Source organism: Purpureocillium takamizusanense, chromosome 3 (assembly GCF_022605165.1).
Source record: "Purpureocillium takamizusanense chromosome 3, complete sequence".
Classification (NCBI taxonomy): domain Eukaryota; kingdom Fungi; phylum Ascomycota; class Sordariomycetes; order Hypocreales; family Ophiocordycipitaceae; genus Purpureocillium; species Purpureocillium takamizusanense.
Genome location: NC_063070.1, coordinates 3,306,288 through 3,318,089, shown reverse-complemented (window position 1 = coordinate 3,318,089; position 11,802 = coordinate 3,306,288). Strand labels below are relative to the sequence as shown.

General features: G+C 58.0%; 4 protein-coding genes across 6 annotated transcripts; 2 read left to right on the top strand and 2 right to left on the bottom strand.

The window, feature by feature from the left end:
- The first annotated feature begins 2,337 nt into the window (after nt 1-2,337).
- On the top strand, nt 2,338-4,286 carry JDV02_004608 (uncharacterized protein). Its single transcript, XM_047985839.1, has 3 exons — nt 2,338-3,422; nt 3,508-3,942; nt 4,016-4,286. The coding sequence occupies exons 1-3, from the start codon at nt 2,689-2,691 to the stop codon at nt 4,215-4,217; spliced, it is 1,371 nt and encodes a 456-aa protein (XP_047841816.1). The 5' UTR covers nt 2,338-2,688; the 3' UTR covers nt 4,218-4,286.
- JDV02_004607 (Beta-N-acetylhexosaminidase) lies at nt 4,250-6,397 on the bottom strand. The gene is made up of 2 exons (XM_047985838.1): nt 6,192-6,397; nt 4,250-6,103 (listed from the first exon to the last, which is right to left on the bottom strand). The coding sequence occupies exons 1-2, from the start codon at nt 6,225-6,227 to the stop codon at nt 4,520-4,522; spliced, it is 1,620 nt and encodes a 539-aa protein (XP_047841815.1). The 5' UTR covers nt 6,228-6,397; the 3' UTR covers nt 4,250-4,519.
- Nucleotides 6,398-7,247: 850 nt separating this feature from the next.
- JDV02_004606 (Homoserine O-acetyltransferase) lies at nt 7,248-8,809 on the top strand. 2 transcript variants are annotated; one of them, XM_047985836.1, is made up of 3 exons: nt 7,248-8,172; nt 8,262-8,493; nt 8,560-8,809. In XM_047985836.1, exons 1-3 carry the CDS (start codon nt 7,425-7,427, stop codon nt 8,687-8,689), a joined length of 1,110 nt encoding a protein of 369 aa, XP_047841813.1. In that variant the 5' UTR covers nt 7,248-7,424; the 3' UTR covers nt 8,690-8,809. The 2 variants fall into 2 exon arrangements, with proteins under 2 accessions (XP_047841813.1, XP_047841814.1); XM_047985837.1 differs by having other exon boundaries at nt 7,248-8,493.
- Nucleotides 8,617-11,641, bottom strand: JDV02_004604 (uncharacterized protein). 2 transcript variants are annotated; one of them, XM_047985834.1, is made up of 5 exons: nt 11,155-11,641; nt 10,906-11,059; nt 10,531-10,825; nt 10,031-10,459; nt 8,617-9,970 (listed from the first exon to the last, which is right to left on the bottom strand). In XM_047985834.1, the coding sequence occupies exons 1-5, from the start codon at nt 11,315-11,317 to the stop codon at nt 8,798-8,800; spliced, it is 2,214 nt and encodes a 737-aa protein (XP_047841811.1). In that variant the 5' UTR covers nt 11,318-11,641; the 3' UTR covers nt 8,617-8,797. The 2 variants fall into 2 exon arrangements, with proteins under 2 accessions (XP_047841811.1, XP_047841812.1); XM_047985835.1 differs by having other exon boundaries at nt 10,031-10,825.
- Nucleotides 11,642-11,802: the final 161 nt, after the last annotated feature.

Sequence of the window (11,802 nt, the reverse complement as noted above, 5' to 3'; positions counted from 1 at the left end):
CCCTTCATAGCCCACCAAAGTCTCTTCATCAGCTGTGCGCTTGTTCCCGTTTTGTAAATTCCCAACTTCCCACTTTGGGGTTGTTTGGGCAGCTGCGCTCACATCGACATTGACCTTGGCCGTGCCTGTGGCCCGTTGGGTCGGGTCGACATCAAGCACCAGACACGGTTTGGCGCGACTGCACGACCGCTGCCCGACGGTGAAAATTGGCTCTCCTTCCAAACCGGAACTTTATTGTGTGTGAGCGAGCTTCGACGAATGTTGTTTTGTTGGGAGATGAAGACCACGCAGCGGCAGCCAGCCAGACCGAACTTAAGACGCAACAGGGCTGTGCTCGGGCTTCAAACACAATTCCTTGTCATGCGCCGCAACCGTTGCCGCGGTCTGGATCGTCCTGAGCTATTGAAGATGCTCTTCTCGAAGCCATGAAACTTCAGCGGCGGCCGTTTTTTTTTTGTCCCCTGCCAACCTAGAGGTACGGCATCGCCCAGTGCGCCCGCAACGAGCAACGACCTACCGTCAACTACAACCTGGCCACGGGGTGCCTGGCCCGCCCACGGTGGCTTCGCGTGTTCGTTTGCAAAATGCCACGTTGATCAACGGTGACGGCGACGCTGCTTGTCACAGACGCTCGTGGACGGAGAAGAAGGCGTCAATGCCACCGTGGTCGACTTGCACGGTCGCATCGCCACACCAGGGCTCATCGACTTGAACTCGCATGCTGGAGTTTGCGAGACACCACAGCTGTGGTCCAACAAAGACGTTACTGGGTCGTCGACTCTCGTGACACCTTGGGGCCTTGCCGTCGACGCACTCAAGCCGCACGACCAGGCCATTGCCGTCATCGGCAGTGCGCCATCATCCATCACAACTGAGCCAGCGCGGCTGCTTGGTCTAGACAACAGGCGAGATGCGTCACACAGCTGGAGCCCTGCCATTGCCACTCATTCTCGTCTCTCGGCACTTGGCATGCCCATGTTTGAGTTGGCCTCTACAGACTCGGCTAACTCGGCTATATTCGTACTGGATACGATGCGGGCCTCGTTGTATGGGATCTACATCCATCACGCGTCGGTGTGACACTATTAAAGGCGTTTATCGACGGGCGCAGCGAGCTTTGCGCGTCAGATGCCGCCTGGCACCATATTTACGACGACCAACGCCGTCCAGGCGCGCTTGAGGCGCCTAAATCTCAACAAACACATGTTCCACCAACTGGCTCCCCGCGGGGCGTGCCGGGTATCCGCCTGCAAAGAGCGCACCATGGTGGTATCTCGCGCATCGTCACGCCCCCCAACGGCGACCGGCTCCCTTCCTGGGGTCAGCGCAAGATTTCGATCAGGCGCAAGTAAGGGTGTGTTTTGCATCTGGAAAGCTGGCATCAAGCCAGCGTTTTGTATCATATCAGAACAACCTGCTCACAGGGGCGTGGCCATTGATGAAGACGCGTTCACCGAGTCGCACGTGGCCTTGGATGTTGGCATGGGTCATGACTCAAAGAGTTTGTCACTCTCGCCCTGTCTGGCAGTTTTGTTGAGGGCCAACGATAACGTTGTCACGACAGCCATAAAACCGCAGATAAGCACCCTGCGCGACATTCTCACTACCAGACAGGACATGGGCCGGTCGTTGTACACACAACCAACGAGGACGTCATCGCGCAAATGATTGCGCTGCAAGGCCATACGGCGGGACACATGGTCGTCATGAACAGTGCCGAGGCGCACCTCGTGGCTCCTGGGTTGGCTACGGCGGGCGTCCCTTCATCGTGGAATCCTTTCGGGACTTGAAGCCGCTGACATGGGAGTCGCGCGACTGCCTGCCCTGGCCCGCTACTTACTCACGCCCCTTCGGCCAACGGTGCTGCTCCAAACGGGCGTCGTCGACGTGGCCAATTCCAATTGGGATCGTATCACCAACAATCACATCCGCAACAGCGCCCGGGAGGCCGCCTCGGCAGCGGGCGAGGGCGACGGGACGCTCACGGTCGACCTTTGTATCCGGCAACGTTGAGCGCATACCCCGTCTCGAGCCGACTACAGACGTTGTTCTGTGCATGAGGGTGGTCCGTTCAAGTTCGAGTTGGGTGCGAGGGTGCGCGCTCAGCATCGAGGCAGGCAAGATTTGCCTTTTGCTACTAACCGCGACCCAGACAACAGTTGACATGAACGGGGTGATTCAACCTGGAATATATAGCCAAATATCCATCGGCTCTCGGCATTCCCGATTGAGAAAGCGCCGACCGCTGCTTCAGAGACACGCAGAACAGGGGCCTCGTCGTTTCGCGCGCGCCGGTGATCTGATGGCCAACCAGATACGCATTAGGGGGAGGGGGGGGCGCGTCAACAAGTCTTGAACACCAATACCCCAGCATCCCAGCCACAGTAAGCAGCAGGCCATTTTTTTCTCAAGCGTTACTACGGCAAACATTGAACTGGGGACGGACACCTTCCTGTCACGGGTTAGTGTACGCTGCGATCGCAGAACCGAGGGCTTTGGCTGAGTCGTTTGCGCCCACGATCAATCAATTCCCTTGGTTCCTCCGTCAAGGCCCCGATCGGCCGCTGTTCCTGGTTCAACGGGTAGCTACTATTTGAGGAACCAACAACCGCTCCGATCCACAGTTTGACTTGGCCGTTATCGTTCTTTCTTTCAATCTCTTTCCCGTCCGGCGCCTGCCACGAAACGATGGTCGCGCCCAGATCGGGTGACAAGGCCATATTCGCCGGCCATGGCCGCCCTCGCGGCGACGAGGAGCCTTCTGATGCAAAGGACCATGATGCCGCCGCCGACGTCTTTGGGCAGGAGGCCAACCATGACATCAAATACAAGAGACTCACCTGGCCGCTCGTCGCCATCCTCATGATCACCGAGATCGTATCCAATGGCATGCTCTCTCTCCCCTCATCTCTCGCCGTGGTGGGCATGGTCCCGGGGCTGGTCATCATCGTGTTCCTCGGCGTCTTCGCGACATACACGTCGTGGCTGCTGGTTCAGTTCAAGCTTCGCCACCCCGAGGTGCACACCATGGGCGACGCGGGGTACATCCTCTTCGGGCCCGTAGGGCGCGAGCTGCTGGCCTTTGGAACGCTGTGCTTCTCCATCTTCGCCTGCGGCGGGCAGCTGCTCGCGGGCCAGATCGGGCTCGCGGCCTTGAGCGACAACAAGCTCTGTCTGACGCTGTACACGGGGATATTCGCCATCCCGACTCTGCTGTGCTCGCTGCCGAGGACGTTTCACGGACTGGGCTGGATCTCCATCGCGAGCGTCTTGAGCATATCTATTGCAGGGGTCGTGGGCATGGCTGCGGCAGGCATGTCGCCAGATCCGAATCGGATTGTCGAGGTCGCGATGCCTTCTAGCTTCTACACGGCGTTTATATCAATCACCAACCCTGTGTTTGCCTACGCTGGACACTTTATGTGAGTTCTCCTACGTCAAGCCCCCGGCTTTTCTTTGTCGACGAATAACGGCATCGCTCATGCCCGATCGATCGACCCGATGCAGGTTCTTCGTCCTCATCTCAGAGATGAAGGAGCCGAGGCACGCCATGCGCGCCGCGTACACATTGCAGTCATTCGCCACAGTCTTCTACGCAATCTTCGCTGGCGTGACCTACGGCTACATCGGGAGCACAGTCTTGTCGCCGTCATTCTCGTCGCTCTCGCCGTACTGGCAAAAGGTGTCCTACGGCATCGCACTACCAAACTTTCTCCTTGCGGGGGCTCTCTACGCGCACACGGCCAGCAAGGTCATCTTCGTGAGGGTGTTTCGACACTCGAGACATCTCCACAGCCACACCGTGCTGGGGTGGAGCGTCTGGGTCCTGCTCGTCCTGCTCGCCAACGGCTTGTCGTTTCTTCTCGCCGTCGGAGTGCCAATCTTCAACTACTTGATCGGAATTTCCGCGTCGCTCTTTGCCGCCTGGTTTACATATGGAATGTTAGTATCGCAACACTTTTTTGACACGTCTTTCGGTCGTTTCGCTGACTCCGAGCCCTATGCATGCGAACAGTGCCGGCATGTTCTGGCTCCATGATTCCTATCACGACGGCGGTGGCTTCTACTCGTGGCGTAAAAGGTGGTTTCAGGCTACACTCTCCATCGCGACAATCCTCATGGGTGGGTTCATCTGCGTTGCTGGCCTCTACGTCACCGTCCTTGCCATCAAAGATGCCTATGCTAGCGGCCAGATCCCTTCTCCATTTACTTGTTGAAAGCCCCCTTGAAGCAGCATCTTTTATACTATCACCTAATTCAGCGTTCAGTGAACGAATAGCCGTGCACTTCTCGTTCCATTCACTTCCTTGAATATGTCGCTCAGGGTCATTGACAACAGCCCATGTGAGCGGAACGCGCCAGGGCAACAACAATATGTGCATGCTCCACGTTCCGGGCCACTGTTTATTCATTTTAGACACTGACACGCTCAGAGCCTTCACATACACGATGCCATCGAGAGGCCAAACTCGGGTCGACGCTCCCATCCGCATCCTTGCGCAACAGAGACTGCCGTACTCTACACCCTAGGCCATTGCACTGGTAGCTTGCCGAGGGCCTTCTCGTTCCCGTAGACGACATCGATTGCCGATTTGAAAGCCTCGACTGTGGGCTCATAAACCGCCAAATATGTACCGATGGCGTCTTCGTCTTCCAAAAAGTCATATGGTGCGCACGTCGCAATCGCCACTATCCCTCTGTTCTCGCGACGGCGGGCAATCTCCAAGCCCATCTCCTTTTGGTAGGGCGACTCCAGGGCATTGCGGGTTGCCAGAATGACCACGTCGGCATCCGTCACCTGCTTCCACTGCTCATCGGTCAAGCCCGTCTCCGTAAAGCGAATGTCCACCACGTCGCCATTGTGATGACGTATCGTGTCGGCAAATGCACTCTTCACCCAAGGCACCCGCGTCGGCAGAGTGGCATCGCCGCTGTCGACAGCGCCGCCGCCGACGGGAATATTCGGGCCGGGCGACACAAACACGGTTAATGCGCTTGGCGAGACGGGCAGGAAATCGGGCCTTGACCGCACAAGAGTCGCGGCAGCTCTGTAGACGCCTGAAGCCAGTTCGAAGCCCTGGGTGTTGAGACTCTGCAGCGCCTCCGGTGTCCCCGTCTGAAGGGCCGTGTCCCAGCTGGTGAAGTGTGATTTGAGCCTGCTGAGGCGATTCAGCGATTCGTCTATCCTCTGCTGAGTTAATTCGCCGGAGTCTATCGCAGCACAGATTCGGTCAATGGCTGCCGCCTGTACGTCGAATGTGTGGCAGATCATGACGTTGTCGACACCGGCTTGGATCGCCATCAGAGCGCCCTCGACGGTGCCGTACGTGGCTCTGATACCGTCCATTTCCAGGCAGTCGGTCATGATGACACCGTCGTAGCCGAACTCGTTGCGCAGGATTCCAATCGCCTGCGGCGACAGGGTGGACGGAAGCTTCGAGCCCAGCTGAGGCATGGAAATGTGCGCCGTCATCACCATCTCGATCCCTTGACGAGCCGCGTCTCGGAACGGCACGAGCTCCGTCTTATCCAAGTCCGCTCGCGACTTGTCGATGACGGGCAAGCCATAGTGTGAGTCGACATCCGTGTCGCCGTGTCCGGGAAAGTGCTTGATGCAGGGCGCAACGCCGGCCTCTCGCAGCCCGCGGGCGCACGCAGCGGCGAAGCTGGAGACGGTTTCCGGGTTGTCGCCGGGGCTCCGCGTGCCAATGACTCGGTTGAGGGGCTCCGAGTTTACGTCGCCGATGGGTGCGTAGTTCATGTTGATGCCGAAATGGCGCAGCATCTCTCCGGTGGCGACGGCGACGGCATGCGTCGACTCGAGCGAGCCCGTGGCGCCCAGGGACATGGGACCGGGCATCTGTGCTGCCACGGGCGGCGAGATGCGCGTGACGAGGCCATTTTCCTGGTCGATGCCTATGAAGAGCGGCTGGCTGTGGCCGGCCTCCATGGCGATGGACTGGAGGCCTTGGGACAAGCCGCGGAGCTGGTCCGCGTCTCGCACGTTGCGCTTGAACAGCACAATCGCCCCGACGCCGTAATCGCGGATCAGCGTCCGGATGTCCTCGTTGATCTCGGTGCCGTGGAACCCAACGGCAAACAGCTGCGTGCCGGATGATGTCTTGTCAGCGACCGTGCGGCGGCGGCGGCGGCCAGTCCGTCACATGGCGTAATGTAGTCGGACGACTTACTTGGCCGACGGCCTTTCTACGACTTTGCAGAGACATTGTAGTGAGGGTCTCTGTTGATGTGAGGTGTTGGAGTGAGTATATGCGGTCGCTCTACGAAAGCGTGCGACCTAGGTGTCCGCCGTCAACCCATCAGCCAGCGGGGGGCTGGGTTGAATATATAAAGCACAGAGTCGACCGGGTGTTGCTACAACTGCCTCGCCCTCGCCTTTCTTTGGAGCATTAGGCCCACAATCTGTTCGTATCTATCGGCCGATGGCCCGTCATCAAGTGGGTTGCCAAACGACGCGACCCAAACTACTTGTACAAAGTAGCTGATGTCTCAATAAAAATCTCCAACTTTTTCAGCGACATCGCGGGCTTTCACCACACTACGTAGGTGGGGGCGGGACGACGACCCCCGCGCCACCGCCCTCCGCCTGTACCAGAAGGCACATCGGCGTGCTGTAGTGAGTAGCTCCGCCTGTTGGAAATGTAACGTGCCTGAACTCCGGCACTTTGTTCCCCGTGTTGCCCCCACTGACGCCGGAATGGGGGGGTGAGGGGGTTCTGCGGAAAGCGCGAGAGCCTTTTCAAGGATCAAAACCCCGCTCCACCAGACTGGTTACCCCGCGTCCATGTTGACAGGCCTTCGCCGACTGACCGATCGATCACAGAACGATATAATACGCTGCGACAACCCGTCGGGTCTATATGCTCCAGCCGGGCTGTATGCCAAAGCTGTCGTTGATGGAGGGCTCCCCTCCTTTGATTGCCGCTCCAACTTGAACGAAGTTGCCCGTCAACGAGGGACATGGAAACAGTCCCCTGATCAAGTTCGGAGACACGACTTCAGCGTGCGCTCCGCTGCCTCGTCTGTTCAAAGCCATGGTGAGATGGGTTGACAAGGCTGGCCAAGGGAAGTTTGAAGCTCGGCTAGTCAAGGATAGCAACGCGCGTCCCCTTAATTGGGCAACAAATGGTACTTTGTAGACCTGCACTCGCTTCCGTGTTGGAGACGTGCTGCCTGCCTGCCCCTCGCACGTGGTCACGAGAGCCCGCGACTGGCCGGGATGGGCATGTAGGTTCACATTATCGCACGGACTGGGGGGCCTGGCTACCAATGTTTGGGGTAGTTTCCTCGACCCCCTCACCTCCAAGCAAAGCAACATCGCGCAACTCAATAAACAGAACATATCCTCAACTACAATCCTTGCTATCAACTTGTCGGCGGTGTCCGCTACTCTTTCACACACAATGGGTGACTACAAGACATTTGACCTGGGCGACGTCGAGCTCCAGCTGGGTGGCAGGCTAGAAAATGCCTTCATCGCTTACAAGACGTACGGCGACGCAGCAAGCCCAGCCATCATCTACCCAAGCTGGTTCAGCGGCCTCATCTCAGACAACGAGTGGCTCATCGGGGAAGACAAAGCCCTCAACCCTAAACGCTACTACATTATCGTCCCTGCAATGTTCGGCAATGGCCAGTCCACCAGCCCGTCCAACACACCACGCGATCCTTCCCGACCCTTCCCCAGCATCACCCTCCGCGACAACGTCACGGCGCAGCACCAGCTCGTAACCAAGGGACTGGGCGTCACCCACGCGCGCTGCGTTCTCGGCTGGAGCATGGGCGCCGCGCAGACATACCAGTGGCTCACGCAGTTCCCCGACTTCACCGACCTCGGTGTGCCGTTTTGCGGCAGCGCGCGGACGTCGCTACACAACCAGGTCTTCCTCGAGGGGGTGAAGAGCGCTCTGCTTGCCGCCAAGGGCGCCTCATCGGCGGGGAGCTGCGCTGGCGAAAGCACACCTGCGGAGAGGTACAGGGTGTGGTCCGAAGAGGAGAGGACGGCGGGGCTCAAGGCGCTCGGCCGTGTATATGCGGGGTGGGGGTTCAGCCAGGCCTTCTACCGAGAGCGCGTGTACGAGACTGCGCTCGGCTACAGCAGTCTCGAGAAGTTCATGACGGACTTTTGGGAGGCGTGGGCGCTCTCCAAAGGTTTGCCAGTGTTACCCCTTCCACCAGTGCCTGTCTAGTCTGCGCCGACCTCTGTTAAGCTAACTAACCATGCCCTATTCATCGAGTAGACCCGGAGAACATGTTGACAATGCTGGAGACGTGGCAAAGGGGGGATTGTGCTAACCAAGAGCCATACAACGGCAACTTCAAAGCCGCCATGCAAGCGATCAAAGCCAAAACGCTGGTGCTGCCGGGCAAGACAGATCTCTACTTTCCTCCCGAAGATTCGGAATACGAAGTGCAGTGCATGGCAGAAGGAATTGGAGAATGCGTTCCGTTCCCGTCCATCTGGGGCCACTGGTGAGTTTTGTTCCAAGCCGTGCGCTTGGCCCACGGGAATGCTGACAGGTGGCGGCACGACTACAGGGCTGGCGGACCTGGATTGAGTAAAACGGATCTGGATTGGCTTGACAAGAAATTGAAGTCTCTTCTGGGCGATGACCACAAGGCCACAGAGTTACCTTTGAGAAACGCAAAGATGCCAGTGGAAGCTTAGCTTAGGCGAGCCCATCCTGAGCTGCAGGACTACTGTTACCATTGTCCGGGTCCTCTGCTCCCTCAGGTAGCTACGGTCTTAGTTTACTTATGAGGATGACCAGCTTCATCACTTCCTCTTCTTCTTCTTTTTTTCTTCAGCAATGTCGGCGTGCTCCGCGTCCCATTCCTTGGCCAAGTTGATGAGCCGGAGACCGGCCGCGGCGCTCATGCCATCATCCACCTGCTTCCTCCAGAAGCTATAAGAGCCCAGAACAAGCACCGATTTCCTCCTCTCCTTCTCGGCAGGGCTGAGGTGCAGCCCGGCCTGTCTATTCGCTTCCATTGTCTCCAGGTACGACAAGCGCCTGGCGTATCGCTCGTCGCGCTCCTTGCGAATCTGCTCGGAGCCAAACCTCTCAAAGATCCATCGCGCCAGGGAGCGCAGCACGAGCAAGATGTGCTCGCTGACGAAGATGGTCACGGGTAGCGTCGCCCAGTGAGGCTTGTGGGCGTCAGAGCCAAAGAGATGGACCACCGCGGCCGTGATGATACTGCCCAACCACGTGAGCATCTCCAGCGACTGGACCCATGGCCCGATGCCGTCTGCGCGGGTGGGAGCTGGGCGTCTGTGCTCAAAGCATATCTTGGCAAAGTCCGATCGAAGCTCGATCCAGTTGTTGATGAGAAACCCGAGGGAAATGAGTGGCCACACCGGTGCAAAGAGCGCCAGGTAGCCGAATTGAAGAACAATCTCGGCAATATCGTCCTGCACGTTATACTGTGGCAATGTGCCCTGATTTCGACACGTCTTCAAGAAGTCGAGTTCGTCGGGGTCGTCCGTTGTCAGGCGTAGGAGCATGGCGTCCTTGGAATGTGCCCTGCGGTAGGCACGATGCCAGCCAAGAAACTTGTGCTTGATGAGCGGCAGAACGTTCTCTTCGAAGAAGCTAGATAGCTGTCCGGTGACAGTGAGAGCAATGACCTCGTTTCGTAGCCTGTTCGGGTCGGAACGGAACGCCTCTGCCGACAGGCGCGTCTCGAGACTGGGCAACAGACGCTGCAGGATGCGCTTCAAGCTGGGCACCACAACGTGTCCATACGGGACGTATACAAACGCCGTCAGCAGAATGGGCAGGTAGTTGGTGATGATGTTGAGCAGGAAGATCTTTTGCGTCAGCGACATCTCGTGCTGGTCGGCGGTCCGGTGGTTCTCGTATTGTGTGAGCGCCTCGGCAACGCCCTCGAGGGATGAGCTCATGTACGGAATCGCCACGGCCAAGAGCACCGTAGGCAAGTATTCCTACATCCGTATCGTAAGCAAGATAAACGACACGTCAATTTGTGAGAGCTTTGCACGTACCAGATAGAACTGATAGGGGCCATTGTACGCCTCTGAGATGAGTATCTCGACAGCAAAGACGCAGCAAATGATGGCGCCCAGAACAATGGTCGCCAATACGATGAACGGGATCTGGAGAAGCTGTCGGGCGACGTGTTTCCACTTGGGAAAGTAATGCCTTACCCGGCCATTGGCTTCGACGAGGATTCGCTCGTACTTGAACTCGGGCCGGTTGGTTTTAGACTTGTTGACCCCTCGTGTATTCCATCGGATGCTTAGGTCCACTTCTTGGACTTTCCAGTACTCGAGGAAGACGGAGCACCAAATGCTCGTCAGGATGGCATACGCGAGCGAGTATTGCGATAGGAAAAGCCACGTAATGACGCCGGTGAGGGCCGGAAACGTCAAGAACATCAGGTACGTCTGTATAAAGGCAAAGTAAAATGCAACCTGCGTGGAGTAGCACCAGACTGCTGTCAGCCGCGTCTCCAGGTGTCTTTAGATGCGCACGCACACCCTACCTTTGCGCCAAGCAGGTCGCGAATCTTGTCAAAGTCGTCGACCGTGAGCACCAGACGTCGGCTGAGGTGTCTCAAGAGCACTTGATTCTCGCGCTCGTTGTGCAGCGGGAAAATAGCCTTGACGTTTTCCCATCGGCCCGTCTCGGGGGTGATGCCGGCGCCCCCAAGCTCTTTCGGCCAGGCCACGAGATGATGCATGGCCAAGAGGTCCTCAGCCTCGTACCAGGCGCGAACCGCGGTGTTTTTGTCGCCTTCAGGGCGGACTTGCGTGATGCTGTAGAGCCAGTCCCTCACCCTATGCGATGGTTACATGTCCGTTAGCCCACGACCACGGATCGGAAGCCCACACGTTGCCGTCAATATGGCGTCACTTGCCTCGACTTGTAGACTGTGTTGCCCAGAAGCTGCTCGGGCGCCTTGACAAACACGAGCATGGTCTTCTCGAAGCTAGGGCGCACTTCTGTGTGCAGCCCAGCCGCCTCGAGGCTGTCGAGCAGCGCGCTGAACTCTTTGGCTGCCACATCGTAATCTGTACCGCCCGCGCCCGCCACAGCGATGGCAAAAGGGTCAGTCAGTCAACTCCAGAGGGTAGCCACACTCCAAATGCGAGTTGAGGCGACGCACCGAGACTGCCAAAGTCATAAGCGACAACGTACGTGTCATTGTACGTCTGCTCGGCCGACCGTGTGCCGCTGTCTGGATCGGAGACTCGGGGCGGTGGCGGCAGCCGCAGCCGGCCGTTGGATTGTTGGGTCGCGGGACTTGTTGTGGCGGACATGATGTCCATTACCCGCCGTTCAGCCAGGTGCGGGTTGTTGTTGCGGCGGCACCGGCCGAAGGGACCCTTCACAAGCGGCGGCTCCTAGATCGGTGCGGTGCGCGTGAAGGGGTCCACGATCGGTTGATGGCGGTTGAGGCAGGTGTCGCAGGTGTCGCTCCATGCATTCAAATTGAGTCTTGAGAGCACAATCGTGGGACGACGGAGGGGAAAGCGAGCGACGCGTGGCAATTTCCAGCCCAAAGACGATATCGTTCTTTTTCTTTGTTGTTGTGAAGTAATCCTCAGGGTCAAGGTCAGGCTCACGGACAGCCTCCGACCCCAAGCTCTCTCTGCCCCCGGCCGTATTAGCTAATAATACTTGAAAGATTTCAAAACACATTGTACGTACGGTGCGTCAGGAGAGAATCCGAGGTGCGTCACCGCACTCCACAGGCGATGCGCTGCGCCACGGGCAAAGGAACCACCCGCCGAGGGGGCCCGGCCCGGGTTGC